General features: G+C 42.7%; 2 protein-coding genes and 1 non-coding gene across 4 annotated transcripts; 2 read left to right on the forward strand and 1 right to left on the reverse strand.

Annotated features, from left to right (window-relative positions):
• The first annotated feature begins 1,166 nt into the window (after positions 1 to 1,166).
• Positions 1,167 to 14,481, forward strand: HYLS1 (HYLS1 centriolar and ciliogenesis associated). The gene is made up of 3 exons (XM_070399434.1): positions 1,167 to 1,237; positions 11,136 to 11,253; positions 12,490 to 14,481. The coding sequence occupies exons 2-3, from the start codon at positions 11,240 to 11,242 to the stop codon at positions 13,466 to 13,468; spliced, it is 993 nt and encodes a 330-aa protein (XP_070255535.1). The 5' UTR covers positions 1,167 to 1,237; positions 11,136 to 11,239; the 3' UTR covers positions 13,469 to 14,481.
• LOC138998236 (small Cajal body-specific RNA 11) lies at positions 3,145 to 3,282 on the forward strand. Its single transcript, XR_011469105.1, has one exon. It is a non-coding gene; the product is annotated as a small Cajal body-specific RNA 11 (non-coding RNA).
• On the reverse strand, positions 7,563 to 15,980 carry PUS3 (pseudouridine synthase 3). 2 transcript variants are annotated; one of them, XM_070399433.1, is made up of 6 exons: positions 15,704 to 15,980; positions 10,567 to 10,611; positions 10,004 to 10,424; positions 9,325 to 9,890; positions 8,276 to 8,466; positions 7,563 to 8,137 (listed from the first exon to the last, which is right to left on the reverse strand). In XM_070399433.1, the coding sequence occupies exons 3-6, from the start codon at positions 10,376 to 10,378 to the stop codon at positions 7,827 to 7,829; spliced, it is 1,443 nt and encodes a 480-aa protein (XP_070255534.1). In that variant the 5' UTR covers positions 10,379 to 10,424; positions 10,567 to 10,611; positions 15,704 to 15,980; the 3' UTR covers positions 7,563 to 7,826. The 2 variants fall into 2 exon arrangements, with proteins under 2 accessions (XP_070255534.1, XP_070255533.1); XM_070399432.1 differs by lacking the exon at positions 10,567 to 10,611.
• Positions 15,981 to 17,230: the final 1,250 nt, after the last annotated feature.

A 17,230-nucleotide genomic window follows, 5' to 3' on the forward strand; every position in this document is an offset into this window, starting at 1 on the left:
CAAAAGAGCAGTCGGGTATATGACTTCGCAGAAGTGTGACTGACATGACGTGGCATTTGATGCTTATAGAGAAGGGACTTGGACCCTGTCCCACACTGCTGCTAAGTTTCAGACAATCATGCTTGAAAGCAATCTGGCCACAAACATCAAAATCCTTAAAAGGAGCAAACTCATTATACCAGGAATCATACTTCAGGGAATGTATAGTAGAAAAGTAATGGTGAATGGGTCCAGAGAATGAACTAATATCATTAACTTAGCTTGTTTATAGTAGCAAAATAATAGAAAATTACCAAATGTCTAGAAACAGGAAACTAATAAACCAAGATCCTGCCCGGAGCGGTGTGCTCAGTGGTTAGAGCGCCGGCGTATGCCCTGAAGGGGCGCGGGTTCGATTCCCGGTCCAGGGCCTGCATCTGGGATGTGGGTTCGCTCCCCACTCCGGGTCGGGATGTGTGCAGGAGGCAACCAGTGATATATTCTCTCTCTCTCTCTAAAGAGCAATGGGAAAAAAATATCCTCTGGTGAGGATAAACAACAAACACTAAGATCTTTACATATTGGAACACTTTGCTACTATTTAAAATAATGGTATAAAAATTATTCCCATATATGGGATGTGCCCTGAGACGAAGGGAGAGTAAGAGGTAACAGGGCCGCGGAAAGGCCTCCACGCGCGTCCGAGCCTTCACACAGAGCCCGCGTGGCAGACTCGGTGGACGGGCTGAGCGCGGAGGCGGGATCGGGGTCACGACTCCGCGTCGAGAACCCACCTGCCGCCGCCAACCCCGCAGAGCCGGGAGGGGGGAAGACTGATTCCGTGAAGTGGACGGGGCGCTGAGACCGCCGCAGACGGGGGCTTGAGCGTCCTCCCCTCCGCGTCCCGTTGGCCTGGCAACAAAGCGACGGTTCAGCGTTCGCGCTCAAACGCCGCGGGACTCGGACGCGTCCCCATCACGCGCCGAATCCCGAACTTCTTCCCGCCCGAGGGGAGGGACAAGAAAAATCATAAACCAATCAGAATATAGAAGTGAAAGGCGTTTACCCTCCGGACCAATAGGAGCGCTGAAAGGCGGGGCCGAGGGCGCCGGTTGGTTCTAGTGATTTAAACCTCGGCGTCCGGCGGTTGGGGCGTGCGCCGTGCGTGAGCGGGAAGTGCGCCTGCGCAGGCTGCGGGACGCCAACTGACACCTGCGGAGCTGAGGACCCGGGTGGCGAGCGGACCTCGGCGGGGCGGGTAAGCGGGACGGGATGGGAGAGGTGGAGTGGGGCCCGGAGGGCTGCCCGGCTCCTGGGAGAGGCCGGGGCTGAGTACGCGGAGTTGACTTCCCGGCCCGGGTACCGATGCCCTGGCGCGCAGTCCGGAGCCCGGACGTACCGTCTGCCCGAGTCCGCAGCTTTCTCAGATGCTCGTTGCGGCGACGCAATGGACTCTCGGCAGCCGGAGCCCCCCGATGTCACGGTGGCTGGGGTTCAGCGAGGTGGACGGGCCAGGGGTCGGGGGCCGGCGCAGCGAGGAAGCCGGCCTCCCCCGAAGCGTCACAAACAAACGACACCCAGCGTGGGCCAGGTGGTGGCGACTCGGTCTCTCTGTAAACTTGAGTGTAAAAGGCTGCTCACCCCCTCGTCACCCCTTTTTTGAACCAATAGGTGTCGCCCTGGGAGAAGCTTTTTCCCAGATGTATTAGGATCTGAAATCCAACCCTACGCCCTACCCTAGCATGAAAATAAACCTTCCCTCCGCTCCTGATAATACAAATTACACAATCTCATTGTTTTCATAAGTAAATCAAGTAATATTAGGTTCGTATAAAGAAGAGAAGAAGAAGATACTCGAAATTCCATCAGCCAAAAACAAAACAAAAAGCCTCACCTTTGGGTTTATTGCAAATGTATTCATTATGAATATATATTTACGTGGCTATACTTATACAAGTATTTTTATGTAACTGCATATTTTGAATATAGTAAAGCATATTCACTTAAAAAGCAGATTTCGCCTTAGTAATGTTTTAGGAACACATGTCCGTCAAATGTAGACATGCATTATCCCCTGTGATGCATGCGTGGTAACTCTTGCGTGCATTATGTAACCGAATATTAAATAACCAGTCCTGAAATGATGGACATGTGCTTTTTCAGTCTCTTGATCGTCATAGGATGGCATGATTATTCGTACGTATACTTGTTTGCATCCTTATCCCGTTTGTGGCCTTACAATAATTCCCAGAAGTGGATGATGGCTTAGAAATTATGGTGCAATTTAAGTTCGGATTCATAATGTCACATTTGCCCTCTAGAAACATTGGTATACCCCTCCCCACTCCACCCACACACTGACCAGCACTGGGTACTGACCAACACTGAGGTTGCTTTTTTCTCTCTACACTGACCAGCACTGGGTACTGAAAAATTTTCTAGAAGGATGTCTTTTAATTGCATTATTAATGAGACTAGAGGCCCAGTGCTCGAATTCGTGCACTGGTGGGGCCCATCCAGCTGGGCTGGGTGGAGAGGGGGAGCATGGTAGGTTGGCTAATGGCCCTGCCCATGATCGGGGTGGGGGGGCCCATCTGGGGCTGGGCCAGTGGCGGGGAGGGGCCCGGGAGATTGGGGGGGCCGATCAGGGCCCGGATTGGGCTGGTTGGCTGCCACAGTGTGCGTTATAGCGACTGGTTGGTCCAGTCGTTGTGTCTTCTGGCCGCTTGGCTTTTGTATATAGATTAAACATCTTTTTCTATGTTTATTATTTTTTTGGTAAATCATTTATCTTATTTTGCTGGTGTATATACCTTTTTATTTATTAGTTTTCTAGAGGAATTTAAGTGAGCGATTTTGAACCTGATACAAATATTTTCCCCAGTTGTCTCTTTGAATTACAGTTCTTTTTTAGATTATTTTTTTGTTTTGTTTTGTTCTAATTTTGTGGTACATAAAGCTGCATGCTTACCCTCCCCAAAGGTAGAGGAATTTGATTTAACTCTGCAGTAGCCTCCCTGTAATAGTTAGAATACTGACCCAATGTACCCCATCCACCCTTGGAATCCTTTCGCTTGACATTAGCTAAACCTGGGACACCAAATTGCTTAAGATTTTTGAAGAGACGATACCTTGGGGTATTCTGGTTAATACTGTCTGTCATTCTTGTCCTGGCCTATGCTTTCTCTGCTCGCCTGTGCTCAGCTGTAACAGGGGAGTCTGGCAGGACACACAGCAACCTCCTCTCAGTTTAGGAGGGCTGTCCTGAGTATAGGGCTGCCCTTAAAGGCACGAGAGGACAATTTAAGATGAAGAAAAAAATATATAGTCTGTAATTTTTCAAAATATAAACTGTTCTGGCCTCTATATAAGTTTCCTTATAAGAAAAAAGATTATCAGATCTTTATATTACAAAGAGTTTCTCTTTGATATAAAGAACTGACAGTTACCTGTGGGCCCTACTAAAGTTTGATTTTATTATTTGCAAATACCTACCCTCATATGTTCAAAAGGAATGGGAGTGTGGTATAATTAAAATGCAAATAAGATAACATGTTAGTCACATGTTAGTTAGCAGTGATTTTCAACTGCTGTGCCACAGCACACTGGTGTGCCACAAGAATTTTTAAAACATGCAATACTTGTTTCCTCAGGGGCACTGACCTCTTTTCTCTTAGATTGTAAAAAATAAATAAAAAAATGACAACAGCCAACACAATAGCAGTCCAGTGAGAATGAATAAAAATTATACCTATTTTTTGTCAGATCAGCAAAAAATATATTTTTTGGTGTGCCGCAGAATTTTAGTAGTTAATGTGCGCCAGGAGATGAAAAAGGTTGAAAATCACTGCTGTATAGTATAGCACACAAAACAATCTCTTTGGCCCTGACTGGTTTGGCTCAGTGGATAGAGCGTTGGCCTTCCGACTGAAGGGTCCCAGGTTCGATTCTGGTCAGGGGCATGTATCTTGGTTTCGGGCACGTCCCCAGGAGCGGGTGTGCAGGAGGCAGCCGATCGATGTTTCTCTCTCATCAGTGTTTCTGACTCTCTATCCCTCTCCCTTCCTCTCTGTAAAAAAAAAAATCAATAAAATCTATTTTTAAAAAAACCCCAACAATCTCTTTGGCTTTAGTGTTGGAACTCCTCCTCACCCAGATTCCTATTCCATTTCTGTCCCTGCTTTATTCTCTGCTTATCTTTTTAGTAGGTAGGTTTGTATTGCATAAACATTGAAATGGTGTACTTCTCACAAAGCTCCATTTTGTTTATGTATTGATTGACATATAAAATCTCACTGAAAGTTCAAAACCTATTGAAATAATCCCTTCCATTTTGTAGTGAAGAAAGTAAAATCTAAGCCCTACTTGACTTCTAACAGTTATTTCCCTACCATGGGTCAGAGACTTTGAATTTATGCAAACATTTCCTCATATAACTGAGGTAATTCTGCAAAGTTACAGTTTGGGATTTCTCTCTTGCGTCTATGATGATTGTCCTGAGTTTTTTCCCTATGGTAACCACCTAAAATAATGTCACTAAAAGCTTATTCTAGATTTGATATAGTATCACCTACTGGAAATGATTCACTTAAGACCTAAGACCTTGATCCTCTACTCTTTGCTTCTATAGACTCTCCCAAACATGACATTTTATTTACTGCTTTCTGTCCCATGTATAATTTCTTTAGAGTTGATTTTTAAAAATAAGGAGTAGTTTAATTTTTCTTTTTGTTTTTGTTAATCTTCACCTGAGGATATTTTTTCCCATTGATTTTTAGAGTGTAAGGGGGTGGGGAGAGAGAAGCATTGATTTGTTGTTCCACTTACTTAGGCATTCTTTGGTTGATTCTTGTATGTGTCCTGACAGGAGCTCAAACCTGCAACCTTGGCGTATTGGGACAACACTCTAACCAACTGAGCTATGGGCCAGGGTTCTTTCTTTCCAATTGCAGTTGATGTTCAATATTATTTTACATTTGTTTCAGGTGTATAGCATATTGGTTAGGCAATTATAATTTACAACGTGATCCCCCTGATAATGCTAGTGCCCTCCTGGTACCATCCATAGTTATTACAATGTTATGGACCATATTCCCTATCATCCCCACAACTGTTTTGTAGCTTCTTAGCCCCTTCACCTTTTTCACCCCGTTCTCCCACCCCCTTCCCATCTGGCAACCCTTAGTTTGTTCTCTGCATCTATGAATCTGTTTTCTGTTATGTTGTGTTCTTTAAATTCTACATAAAAGTGACATCATATGGTATTTGTCTCTCTGTTTAACTTATTTCACTTGCAAGTGGTAAGATTTCATTCTTTTTTTATGGCCGAGTAATATTCCATTGTCTATATAGTTTTTTTTAATCCACTATTGATGGGTACTTGTGTGGCTTCCGAATTTGGGCTATTGTAAGAAACTCTGCATATATCTTTTCCAATTAGTGTTTTGGATTTCTTTGGATATATTCCCAGAAGTGGAAATACTGGGTTATGAAGTAGTTCTATTTTTAACTTTTTAAAGAACATCCACAGTTTTCCATAGTAACTATAACAATTTGCAATCCCATCAACAATACAAGTTGACATATACTTCACTTTCTTATACTATTTAAATTCTAAATCCAGGACTCTCTCAGTGAAGTCTAATATGTCTGTGGCCTGCCCCCTACTAAGTTTGTGCACTTACACAGCATGTTTACTATTTGTTAGTATTGTTTTTAATTGTCCCATATGTTAGTTATGTTTTAGCTACCAGCTTGAGGATATAGAGCATATTTTTATACCTGGAGTTTTCAACATAGGTATGAACATGCTATTTGTTGGTTGGTAAATAAAACGTTGGATCTCATATAGTATAATCATAATTGTGGATAAGAAATACACTCTGCAGTGATGAAACTTGTTATACTGAGGCAGAAGGTCCGAGTTCATTTACTTGATGTTTATTATCATTTTGTTAATTCTCTGAGGATATTTTTTCCCATTACTTTTCAGAGGGAGAGAGGAAGAGGAGAGAGAGAGAGAGAGAGAGAGAGAGAAACACTGATGTGAAAGAGACATTGGAGGGGGGGGCAGGAAAAAACCCACAACCTAGGTACGTGCCCCACGACACTGGTTTGTGGACTGATGGTCTAACCCAGTGATGGCGAACCTTTTGAGCTCGGCGTGTCAGCATTTTGAAAAACCCTAACTTAACTCTGATGCCGTGTCACATATAGAAATTTTTTGATATTTGCAACCATAGTAAAACAAAGACTTATATTTTTGATATTTATTTTACATATTTAAATGCCATTTAACAAAGAAAAATCAACCAAAAAAATGAGTTCGCGTGTCACCTCTGACACGTGTGTCATAGATTTGCCATCGCTGGTCTAACCACTGAGCAAGGAGGAGGAAGAGAGATAGAAACATCAATGAAAGAGAAACATCATCGATTGGCTGCCTCTTGTGGATCAAGTTCGAAACCCAGGCATGTGCCCTGACCGGGAATCGAACCCGTAACTACCTCGTTCATGGATCGATGCTCAACCACTGAGCCACACCAGCCCAGCTCAACTCCTTATTTTTGTTGTTGTTAATCCTCACCAGAGAATATTTTTTCCATTGATTTTTAGAGAGAGTAGAAGGGGGGGGGGGGACACTTTTGAATAAATATTGTTTATAAGAAATATTTTGAGGGTTAATTATCAACTTAGAGAACAAGCAGAACCCTGCCTCATTTTCACGTCCCAGTGTGTGTTAGATGTGCTTTACATCTGAACGCTGGGAGTTCTGGCGGCCTCCCTACTTGTGAACCTCACAGTCATTCACCCAAAGTCCTTTTGCTTCTCTTTTCTTAATCTCAAATTAATGTTCTTCTCTGTACCCCTTACTACAAATCTAATCTAGGCCATCCATTTCCTTGATTACTCCAACAGCCTCCTAATTGGTCCTACTGTCTTGCCCTCTTCCAGTCCACAGTATACACAGAGCAATATTTGTGCTACACAATTCTGGCTTTTTAATTCCCCCCACCCCCACCCCAGTGGTTCCTCAAGATAAAAATCTAAGCATTTTTAGGAAGGCCTACAAGGCTCTGTGGATAGGACCCTTGCTTACCTTTCTAAACTATGCAAATGTTGTCATCTTAACTCTGTTCCCATCTGTTCTACACGATTCAGCTTGGAGATCTCCATCAGAGCTTTCCTTAAATCTCTAGGCCAGGGGTTGGTAAACTGCATGGCCTGTTTTCTTTATGGCCTGTGGGCTAACAATGTTTTTTTATATGTGTAAAATATTTTAAAAAAATACATACAACAAAGACCATTTGTGGCTCAGACAGCATTAAACTGTTAAGCTTTGTAAGAGATGCGGTGCCTCATTCAGTTAGGTCACTGTCAGGTAGTATTGTGCCTGGCAGTGCACACTGCACCAATTTATCAAATATTTGACTAAATTTTATTTTTTAAATTTGTCCTAGAAAACAAGACACCCGGGCATGCTCTTCATGCTAATTCAGATGGGTAGTGAATATCTCATTTGCTTTTAAAAAGGATAGACACTTGCAGGATCAGGTTTAATACATTTGAACATGAGGCACAGGTTTCCAGGTGTATGTAAATACATCTTTATTTTCCATCTGCTTTTTGCTTTTTCCATCTCTTAATCCTTTTGGACAGGAATGAATGCTTGATTTCCTGTTGAAGCTTGAACATCCTTAAATAGAGTGTATGGTCTTTTTGGTTTTGTTCTTTTAAGAGCTGATCATCAGAATTCTAGGACTTATTGCAGTAAATATTGTATTTCCTTTTTACCCACCTACCATTAGCTAGTTGTTGCCTCCTAGGTCCTGGAGAGTTTTCTGTGGTTAAAGGATGCTTTTAATTTCTGTATCAACACAGACTCTCTTTGTTGGTTTCTCTGAAATAGTATTTTCTTCTTCTAGTGTGTCATTACACTCTCTTTTGGCTTTTGTTTCTGTCTCATTGAATAAACGTGGGTATTCAATGCGTCCCCTACGTACGCAGTGCTGGATCCGGGATTCCAGTCCTTGGCATTTAGGACGATCCATTAGGGGCTTATATGTGCGCATTTTCACTCCTTCTACAAAGGCACTGGTCTGCTTTATGACACAGGGCTTAACATTTCTCCATTCTATTACTTCATCCGTCTCTGTTCCTGTAATATGTGAAATCAGTCATTACATGAATACTTTACCACAATAGAATCACCTCCAAACTTTATATAAATCTACCTCCCCATAACCATGTATAATTTTGGTACTGATAGTTTTACCCGTGGATTTCCCTATCATACCTGTCTCACAGGGCACAGCAACAGACTCGAGTCCTTGCAGCATACTATACAACACGTGAGTCTTAACAGCTTGATTAGCCCACTGTTGTTGTAGGTAGGTTATATTGAACTCCTGAACCTCCTGGTCATAGAGCCACTTGATATTTTCAAACTTACAGTCATACAGGACTAGAGGAAATTCTACAGCCATACTAGAGAGAAGACAAAACAACATGAGAATACATAGCAGCCATCCAACGGTTCTTGAAAAACAAGGTTAGCTGGGTTAAAAGGAGGGGGAAAACTTTGTCAATATTAATTATCTAATAGTTAAGAAAATACAGCACTATCCCTAACCTTTCACAACATTATAACTAAAAAACAAACAACAAACCATGGGGCAACTGCTTGGTCTATACTGGGGTACATTTCAATGGTAACAAGTCACCTATAAGTGAATTCACTTGGCTCCACCATATGGCTATAAAATTTAAAACAGCTGGTGGTATTTTTCCAAACTAGTCAATTCTGCATAGTATGAAGAAACTTAAACATTTCACTGCTTACGAATGAGTTATTGGTCTGTCTGACCTCAGCCTGTTCTCAAAAGGAAAGTTAGCTGTTTTTCCTACTTTTCCTACCATTTCAGAAACTGAAAATTAGGGAAAATTCCAAAGTAGTAGTATGATTACTCCATAATACAAAACAAGCAAGATTTAAATATGAATAGTTTGAATGCTTACTGTTTAACTTTAGCAGAACCTAACAATACTTCTTAACATAAATTCAATGGGGGTAGGGGGATGTAGAAATGAATGTGCTTTTATTTAAGAGGCCTGGTCCAAACACTATTTCTTACTCCTGGGATAGGAGTGTAACAGGAGAAAATTCAAAGATACCACTCCCTCTTACATGTTCATAACATTTTACATGTTAGACTAAAAACTTCATGAAGACTCAGTGACTTAGTTATTCAGACAATTGTGGGAATAGAAAGATACATTAGAATATATTTCAAAACAATATAAAAGCAATGGCTGTTTTTAATATATATTTATACTTAAATTTACCTGTATTGAGGTTTCTGGGGATTTTTCTCTATGTTTAGCAGCTCATCGATAATCTCTGGCTTCTCCATTCCTTGGCCAATCAGAAAAAGGATAGCCATCATACAGCGGACTTGATGATAAAGGAACGCCTGGCCGGTCACTTCAAACTGACATAACTGAAAAGGTTCTTGCCATCTGTCCTCAGCCAGACTCTGGCCCACTAGCTGTACTTGAGCAGACAGAATAGTCCTCTGAAAATTAATCACTCCATTGGCTACATCCATTTTACATAAGTTCCTAAAATCATGTGTGCCGACATACTTCTGAGCTGCACAGTTCATGGTTACAATGTCTAAATCAGCACGAGGGAAAAAGTAGCGGTAAGTCCGCTCAAGACAACTGAACCTAGCACTGAAGCTGGGCTCTACAGGGGCCCAGGCCAATACGCGGATGTCTGGAGGGAGCACCCGATTGAGAATGTGAGTATAACGGATCTCTTTGGCATCATCGTTGACTTCATCTTTTAAATTAAAATCCTCTGAATCCCTGCCCTTCGGAAAGTGAGAACGAAGGTCAAGAGAAATCACCTGTGGAATTAGAGAAAGATAATTTGTTAGAGATACAAACAATGAGTCCTCAGTATGTACACCTAGAATATATTGGTATCGCTTGCTTTGAGAAACAGCTTAGTGGTCCTTACCTGCCCAAAGGCACTAACTCCTTTGTCTGTTCGCCCGCACCGGTGATACTTGGATGTCTGTCTGCTTTCTACTAGCCGAGTCTTCGTTAGAGCCTCAAACAGTTTCTCCTCAATAGTGTTGTCTGTGTTTTCCTGACTGGCAAAGCCCTGGTATCCCCAGCCCAGATAGGCTATCTTTAGGGCTACATGTCTTTGACCATGAGCACTGAAGTCAAATGCACGCTTAGCTTTTCTAGCTCCTGAAGAATTTTCTCTAGCATTTGAGTCCTTTGTGTTGGCCTGTTCTTTTTTAAGTCTTTCTATCTCCTGCTCTAGTTCTTGTATTCTTTTTAGGAGTTGGTCAGTCTGGGTTCTGTCTGTGTCATTTTCAGCCATGATAAGACAACTCCAGGAATAAATGAATCATAAGGGTCCGCACTACCTGAAAAAAGGGTAAAAAGGATACAGTTTTAGTGTTGGTTCCTTTGATCATGTCAGTAGCTTTCAATTATGTTCAAATAGAATCTAAGAGTTAATTTAATGCCTTAAGTAGACTTTTGCTTTGCCCAGGGATACAAGATTACCTTGATTATTAGGGTTGACCATCCACAGGTGATATTCTTTTTCATCTGTGTAGCCAATTTAAAGGGGAAAAGGAAAGTAGTATCAAATGTTTGGCTAGCATTGTTAAGGTTTCAATCGTCAGAATTTAGGGAAAATGACTGTAAATGTCATATCTCTATTCTGTAGCTGAGATGATTAGGGACTGTTGTTACTGATATTTTCCCCCTAAAACATTTCCTTTTGACTTCTCATTACATGTGTTGAATCTTTCCCATCAAAATCTGTTGATATGGCCCTGGTGGTGTGGCTCAGTTGGTTGGAATATCATTCTGTACACCAAAAATGTGGCAGGTTTGATTCCTGGTCAGGGCACATATCCAGGTTGTGGGTTCGATCTCTGGTCATGGCACATGTGGAAGGTAACCGATCAATGTTCTCTTTCTTGCCCTTCCTCTCTTTAAAAGTTTTTAAAAAGAGAGATCTTTTGATATGGAATATATGTCTACTGTGAGTGTCTATCGCTTTCCAGTATCAGATAAAACTAGTAGCTTACATGTCCTGTCATCTAATACGAATTTCTGTCTTAAAGGTGGTACAATAGAAGCTAGCCTGATTGAAGAAATTTGTCAATGATTGTACTTTATATTGGAAGTAGAACCTGGAGTCAAGATTTTCCCACTTTAAACCATTTTGATGGCAGAAAGAAGGTAATTAAGCATCGTGATCCTTTTTTAAAGTAAAATTTAATGCATGTTCTGAAAAAAAAAAATTATCTGAGGACAACTGTACTACATCCTTAAAAATGGTACTAGATAATCTATGACTGCTGGCTATTTTAGGTAATAGAAGATCATCTACACATCTGTACTAAGGCTGACTATGTAATTTAAGTCTGGGTAGCTCGTTTTGTTTTTTGTCCTTTGAGTTTCTATATCTATGATAGATTAAAAGTTTACATTTAAAACATATAACTATAAAAGTGCTAGAAGAAAACATGAAATAACTGTTAAAATCTTAAGAGTGGGAAAGGGCATTTATGCTTGCACAAGTATGTAAAAATTTGTAAGATACACATTGTAACATTCATTTTTTAACAACAAAAGACTGTAAGCCTACAATAAATCAATCATGGACTAGCTGAAAAATTACAGTACATCCATACATTGTAATTCTATGCAACGTACTAGCTGTGTAATCTTGGGCTAAGGTATTTCATCTCTCTGACTCTGTGAAAAGATAATCACAGTACCTACCCGGTTATGAGGATTGCATGAATGAATACTAGTATAAAGCACACAGAACAGTGTTGGATACATGAAGTGTCCTTCTCAGTACAAGTTACATAATGGTCATTAAGCCCAATGCCCTACATCATGTAATCTTAAGCTTTTCTTATGCTAAAACTCACCTGTCCTGTCCTGTGAGCTACTAAAGGTGGCAAGGGCTAGCAGGCAGTAGAAAGTAGGAGTGAATAAGAAGAGGGTGGAAATGAAAGCAGGATTCTCCAGCCCAGCTGGTGTGGCTCAGTGGTTGAGCATCATCCTATGAACCAGGAGGTTAGGGTTTGATTCCCGGTCAGGCACAAACTGGGGTTGTGGGCTTGATCTGATCCCCAGTAGGGGGCCTGTAGGAGGCAGTCGACCGAACATCTCTCATCATTGATGTTTCTCTCTTTCCCTTCCTCTCTGAAATCAATAAAAATGTATTAAAAAAACACACAAGAGACCAATATTTGAATGTTTTAAAAAATAAAGCAGGGTTCTCTAGAACTCAGTTAATGCTCCTGCAAACTGTTCCCATACTATCTTGTACTAATCTGTAATATCTAACTATTACAGTTATGATTGCCTTAGCTATTTTTCATTTCACTGACAAAAAGGGAGTGAACAGTTTTTGAGATAGAAATTTATTATTAGAAAACTGATCAGTGTTTTCTCTTGCAGAAGGCCCTCCAATGTGAGGGAAGCAATGGAGGAACTCATGGGACCTAGTGGACAAAACTGGGCCAATATGGATCCAGAAGAACAAATGTTAGCGGCTGCTACAGCTTTCACCCAGATTTGTGCAGGGCAGGGTGAGGGAGATGTCAGGAGAGAAGCCTGGCCTACCCAATATGATGCTTACAGCAAAGCTTCAGGAACCCAATATCCCTACAGCAAAGCTTCAGGAACCCAATACGATCCCTACAGCAAAGCTTCAATAACCCCAGGAAAGCAACATGCTCTTCCCATGCAACTGCAGTACCCACATGCGAAAAGTAACGTCACCTCAGAAACAGTCTCAGAGGCCTCCCAGAGACTCCGCAAGCCAGTGATGAAGAGAAAGGTGCTGCGTAGGAAGCCCGATGGGGAAGTATTAGTGACAGATGAGTCCATTATCAGTGAATCAGAGTCTGGTACAGAAATTGATATGGATCTCTGGGCTTTAAGACAAAGGCTGATGAACCTTCAGTTCCCGAAAGACAGCGAGTCCCCTGTTGATACTTCAGAAAAACTTAATCTACCATATGAATACCAAGATCAGCTCAATGGCTATCTACAAAGAGAAGGAATGGGCCCTCCAGCTTATGAACAAGACCTGATAGTTGCCAGCCGACCAAAGTCCTTTATTCTCCCAAGGCTGGACCAGTTAAGCCGAAACCGGGGCAAGATAGACCGGGTAGCCCGCTATTTTGAGTACAAACGAGACTGGGACTCCATGCGATTACCTGGTGAAGACCATAGGAAGGAATTACGCTGGGGTGTCCGAGAGCAGATGCTTTGTCGAGCAGAACCCCAGTCCAAGCCTCAGCACATATATGTTCCGAACAATTATCTAGTACCAACTGAAAAGAAAAGATCTGCCCTTTGTTGGGGTATTCGTTGTGACCTTGCAAATGGTGTCATGCCCAGGAAGCTTCCCTTCCCTCTTTCTCCGTCTTAAGTCTTTTTTTTTTTAACCTCTCACAGGATTGTTTGGGATAACATGGCATTTTATATCTTTTATTTAAATAGAAACAACTAGAAAGACCATGGTACATTATAGAGTAAGGACTTCACCCATCATTGGTTTTTCCTAGGAATATATCACACTGGTATCAGGTGCCACTTAACTGCCAAATTACCACTCTCAAACCCAGCAATGCAAGAGAAGTCACACCAGAGGAAGAAAACACCTGGTCTCTACTGTCAGATTAGTAAGCAAAGTCAGCTAACACTGTTTCTGCTCTATATTCTCTTTACCTTTGACCAGCGTGAGTTGCTGTTTTTAATAGTGTGTTTTTAAAGTTGCTGGGCATTAAGCTTATCCATTAAAGAATTTTGGAAATTTGTGGACTTGACCTCGTTTTTACTTAAATACTTGCCAAAGTAAGACGATCTCAAACCTGGGTTATAAGTTTGCTTCCAGTTGTACTCCCCATCATACTCTCATCGCCTAAACAATGCGAGCCAGAGGGAAGGAACAAAACCTGCCCTTCACACACAAACCTAAAGGAAAGAAGAAAGGAACAGCACAGCTGTCCTCTATTAGGAAATCCAGAGAACTGTATTAAATATCTTTTTAATAGGTGCTCAACAGCCGCACTATTTGACATACAGAATTCTAGCGCAAGCTTTGTTTCAAAATTATTGAAATGTTTTGCCCGAACTTTTATAAGGTGCCACTGAGGTTGTCTTAGAAATATGCCTGTCACTTGATGGCTATTCCCACTCTGCAACAGAACTTCAAACTGCTAACATCTGGAACTAGATGCAGACAAAAAAAGTGAATCTGATCTATTTGGGTACAAACCAAAACACTAATTCTGCTCGCTTACATTGGATCTTCATGTTCTTGACTAATCCAGGGGTGGGCAAACTTTTTGACTAAGGGCCACAGTGGGTTCTTAAACTGGACCGGAGGGCCGGAACAAAAGCATGGATGGAGTGTTTGTGTGAACTAATATAAATTCAAAGTAAACATCATTACATAAAAGGGTACGGTCTTTTTTTTTTTTTAGTTTTATTCATTTCAAACGGGCCAGATCTGGCCCACGGGCTGTAGTTTGCCCACGGCTGCAATCCAATGAGGAACATCTACAAACTGAAGATTGTCTATTTTAACATAAGACAAGAGTAGTGATAGCAGAAATAGTTTGCTAGTTCAAAGAAAAACAGCTATGTGACAAAAATGAATAACCTTGACCTATCTGCTAAAATACATTTTCTCCTTAATGTTTAAGCTACACCATTCATTCACTCAGTTCCACCTCTAGGCATTTGTCAGCAAAATAATCAGTGACTCAAAGACATGTACTGCAAGTAAGTAAAAACTGCAAGCCACAATGGTGAGGTTATTGAGTAGAACATAAGTCAATGAGAATCATGGGAAGCTAATGGGAAATGCAAATTAAGTGAAAAATTATGCAGTAGAATCTCAGTCTTATACTCCCCCCCCCCCCCCCCAACAGACACACAGCACAAGGAAAGATTAAAACCTAACACTGGGTAGTGAGATTAAAGGTAGTTTTTATTTTCTTTAAATCTATATATTTTTAAGAGTTAAACGCCACATATTTTTATATGCAAATTACAGCAAAATGCTCAAATGATTTACCTTTATATATCTCAAAGCCCAAATCGGAAAGTTTTCGAAGTGATTATCTAGTTCAACCCTTTATTTAACCAAAGAACCAGTCCAAAGGGTGTAAGCGCGGAGTAATGAGATTTGTGGCTAAAGGAGGAGGAGAGCCCCAGACGCCTGAGTCAGTACAGCGCTTTGTCCAGGACATCACACCCTTCTCAGGGTAAAGTACAGTTCCCGAGGACACCTAACACCGGAAGGGGGCTGCCAAATGACCACACACAGGTATTCGTGCGTGCGCCACGCATTGCCAGTAAGCACTAAAGCAGTCATTGTGTTGAACTTTTTTAAAGTTAAAAAGATTTTAATCTCGAAAATATTAGTAACTAGTGGAGTAGTAGAAAGGGCATTCCCATGATAAATTTAACTCTAAATCAACGAGGGAAGGAGGGGGTAATACCCACAGGATCAGAAAACCGGAACCTCTGATCACTAATATCGGAGAGCAATCCCCCAAACGACCCGAAAAATGTCGCCATGCCTTCCTCCCACCCCACAACCTACCGGGATCCCGCCCAGTACCAGCATTTTGTTTTATGAGCAAACAACTCTCACCGAGGCAGCAGAGGCTTCACTCCACAGTCCAAGGACCCGCTAAGAATCGAATTCAAGTAACAGCTCCTCCTGTGGCGAGTTTCCGCGAGGAGCTCCAAGAAGCACTAAACACACACACAGGTCCCACTCCCGTAAACCAGCACTTTCCTGGAAAGATCGAGGTATGAAAAGAGAGCGGGGAAGAGAGAAACGTCCAACTACTTGTCCATTCGTCCGTTCCTCTTCTGTAGGACCCAGAAAAAAACCCACCCCCCACGCCCCACGTTTACATTCCGATCGTGGGCCAAGAGGCTTTTCGCGAGACAGGAAGCTGTCAATTTGCGTTTCCCGGGCGCGCTCGGGGGCTCATGGGAGTTGTAGTCCAGCTTTGTGGGAAATGTAGTTCTAAGAGCTGGGGTGCAAGCTTGACGTGGAAACCAGCCTAGTGTTTCCCACCACCGTTTCTCCACCTCAGGCCTGGCATAGTACAAGAACAAAGAGACAAATGGTAGTGCGCTAAAATAATAGATCAGTAACCAAAGGCCTGCCACCTTTATACGAAAATTAAAAGAACCCGGCTCTGGCTCAAGTATATACCTATTTAAATTCGTAGAAAGTTACCACTGCGAGACAAAACAAGAGGAAAAAGAAAACAGACAAAAAAAAGTTTACTACTAGAACCCAATGTAAGAGCTGAACAGGATTTAACAGCTGGGAATCTGGCTTCAGCACCACGGAGAGAGTGTAACTAGGTTTTTCCAGGGACTGATCCAAATCTCAAGATTCCAGTTAGAAAAAAAAAAGGGGGGGGGGGGAATCTGGTTCTTTTGTCAAAGTCCAGCAGTCAGTAGAAGGATTATATCCCAGATTATGCGGTGCCGGGAGGAGGTGGTGGCTGTACCACGAGGGACAGGTTTCCCAGGATCGCTTTAGCTAGGGCTCACATCAGAATTAGAATTACAACGAACATAAGCCGGTCTCTGCATCCACCGCGCTGGACTTCAGTTGTCAGATGAAACGTACCCTTTTTGACCATCCATTTTCCCAGCAGTTCAGAGCCTTTCCGACTTCTTGTCACCTAGAAGCGGAAATCTAGGGGGAGGGGGTGAGGGAGTCGGGGCGGGGGGGTGGGAGCTTGACGCGGGGCGGGGGTCCAGCCTGACTACCTAGGAAATGACCTGGGGAGTGAGTAATGGGGTGAGGGACGTAGGACGCCCCCATCAGTATGAAGATTGTTACTGCTCAGAACCTCAAGCTGCGGTGACCTTATCCGAGCTCAGCCGCGGGCGCGTGTCCCCTGCGACGGCGCCCCTCCCCGGCTTCAGCACCCGGCGCGGTGCGGGGCTGGCCAATCGGCAGCCGGGCTGACACTGTTCTCCCGCGGCCCCTCCTCCCCCGACCTCCCCGGACCCCCAACCAACCCCGCTCCTCCCGGGACACCGCCCCCCCGCTGCTCCCGGGAGCCCAGGCGCCTGCGCCGGCGGTGGTCGCGGCACGTGAGCCGGCCCCGGAGGAAGCCCATTGGCCGCTGGGCGCCGTCCGCCCTGC

The sequence above is a fragment of the Myotis yumanensis genome, unplaced genomic scaffold, assembly GCF_028538775.1.
Source record: "Myotis yumanensis isolate MYYU_CA2020_CCGP unplaced genomic scaffold, mMyoYum1.0.hap1 SCAF_19, whole genome shotgun sequence".
In the NCBI taxonomy this organism is placed as follows: Eukaryota; Metazoa; Chordata; class Mammalia; order Chiroptera; family Vespertilionidae; genus Myotis; species Myotis yumanensis.

Excerpts from the sequence above, each read along its gene's own strand:
- PUS3 (XM_070399432.1), bottom strand. The coding sequence starts at position 10,378 with ATGGCTGAAAATGACACAGACAGAACCCAGACTGACCAACTCCTAAAA. Across the intron at positions 9,891-10,003 it reads GAGTTAGTGCCTTTGGGCAG|GTGATTTCTCTTGACCTTCG; the intron begins GTAAGGACCACT and ends CTAATTCCACAG. Across the intron at positions 8,138-8,275 it reads TGCTGTGCCCTGTGAGACAG|GAACAGAGACGGATGAAGTA; the intron begins GTATGATAGGGA and ends CACATATTACAG.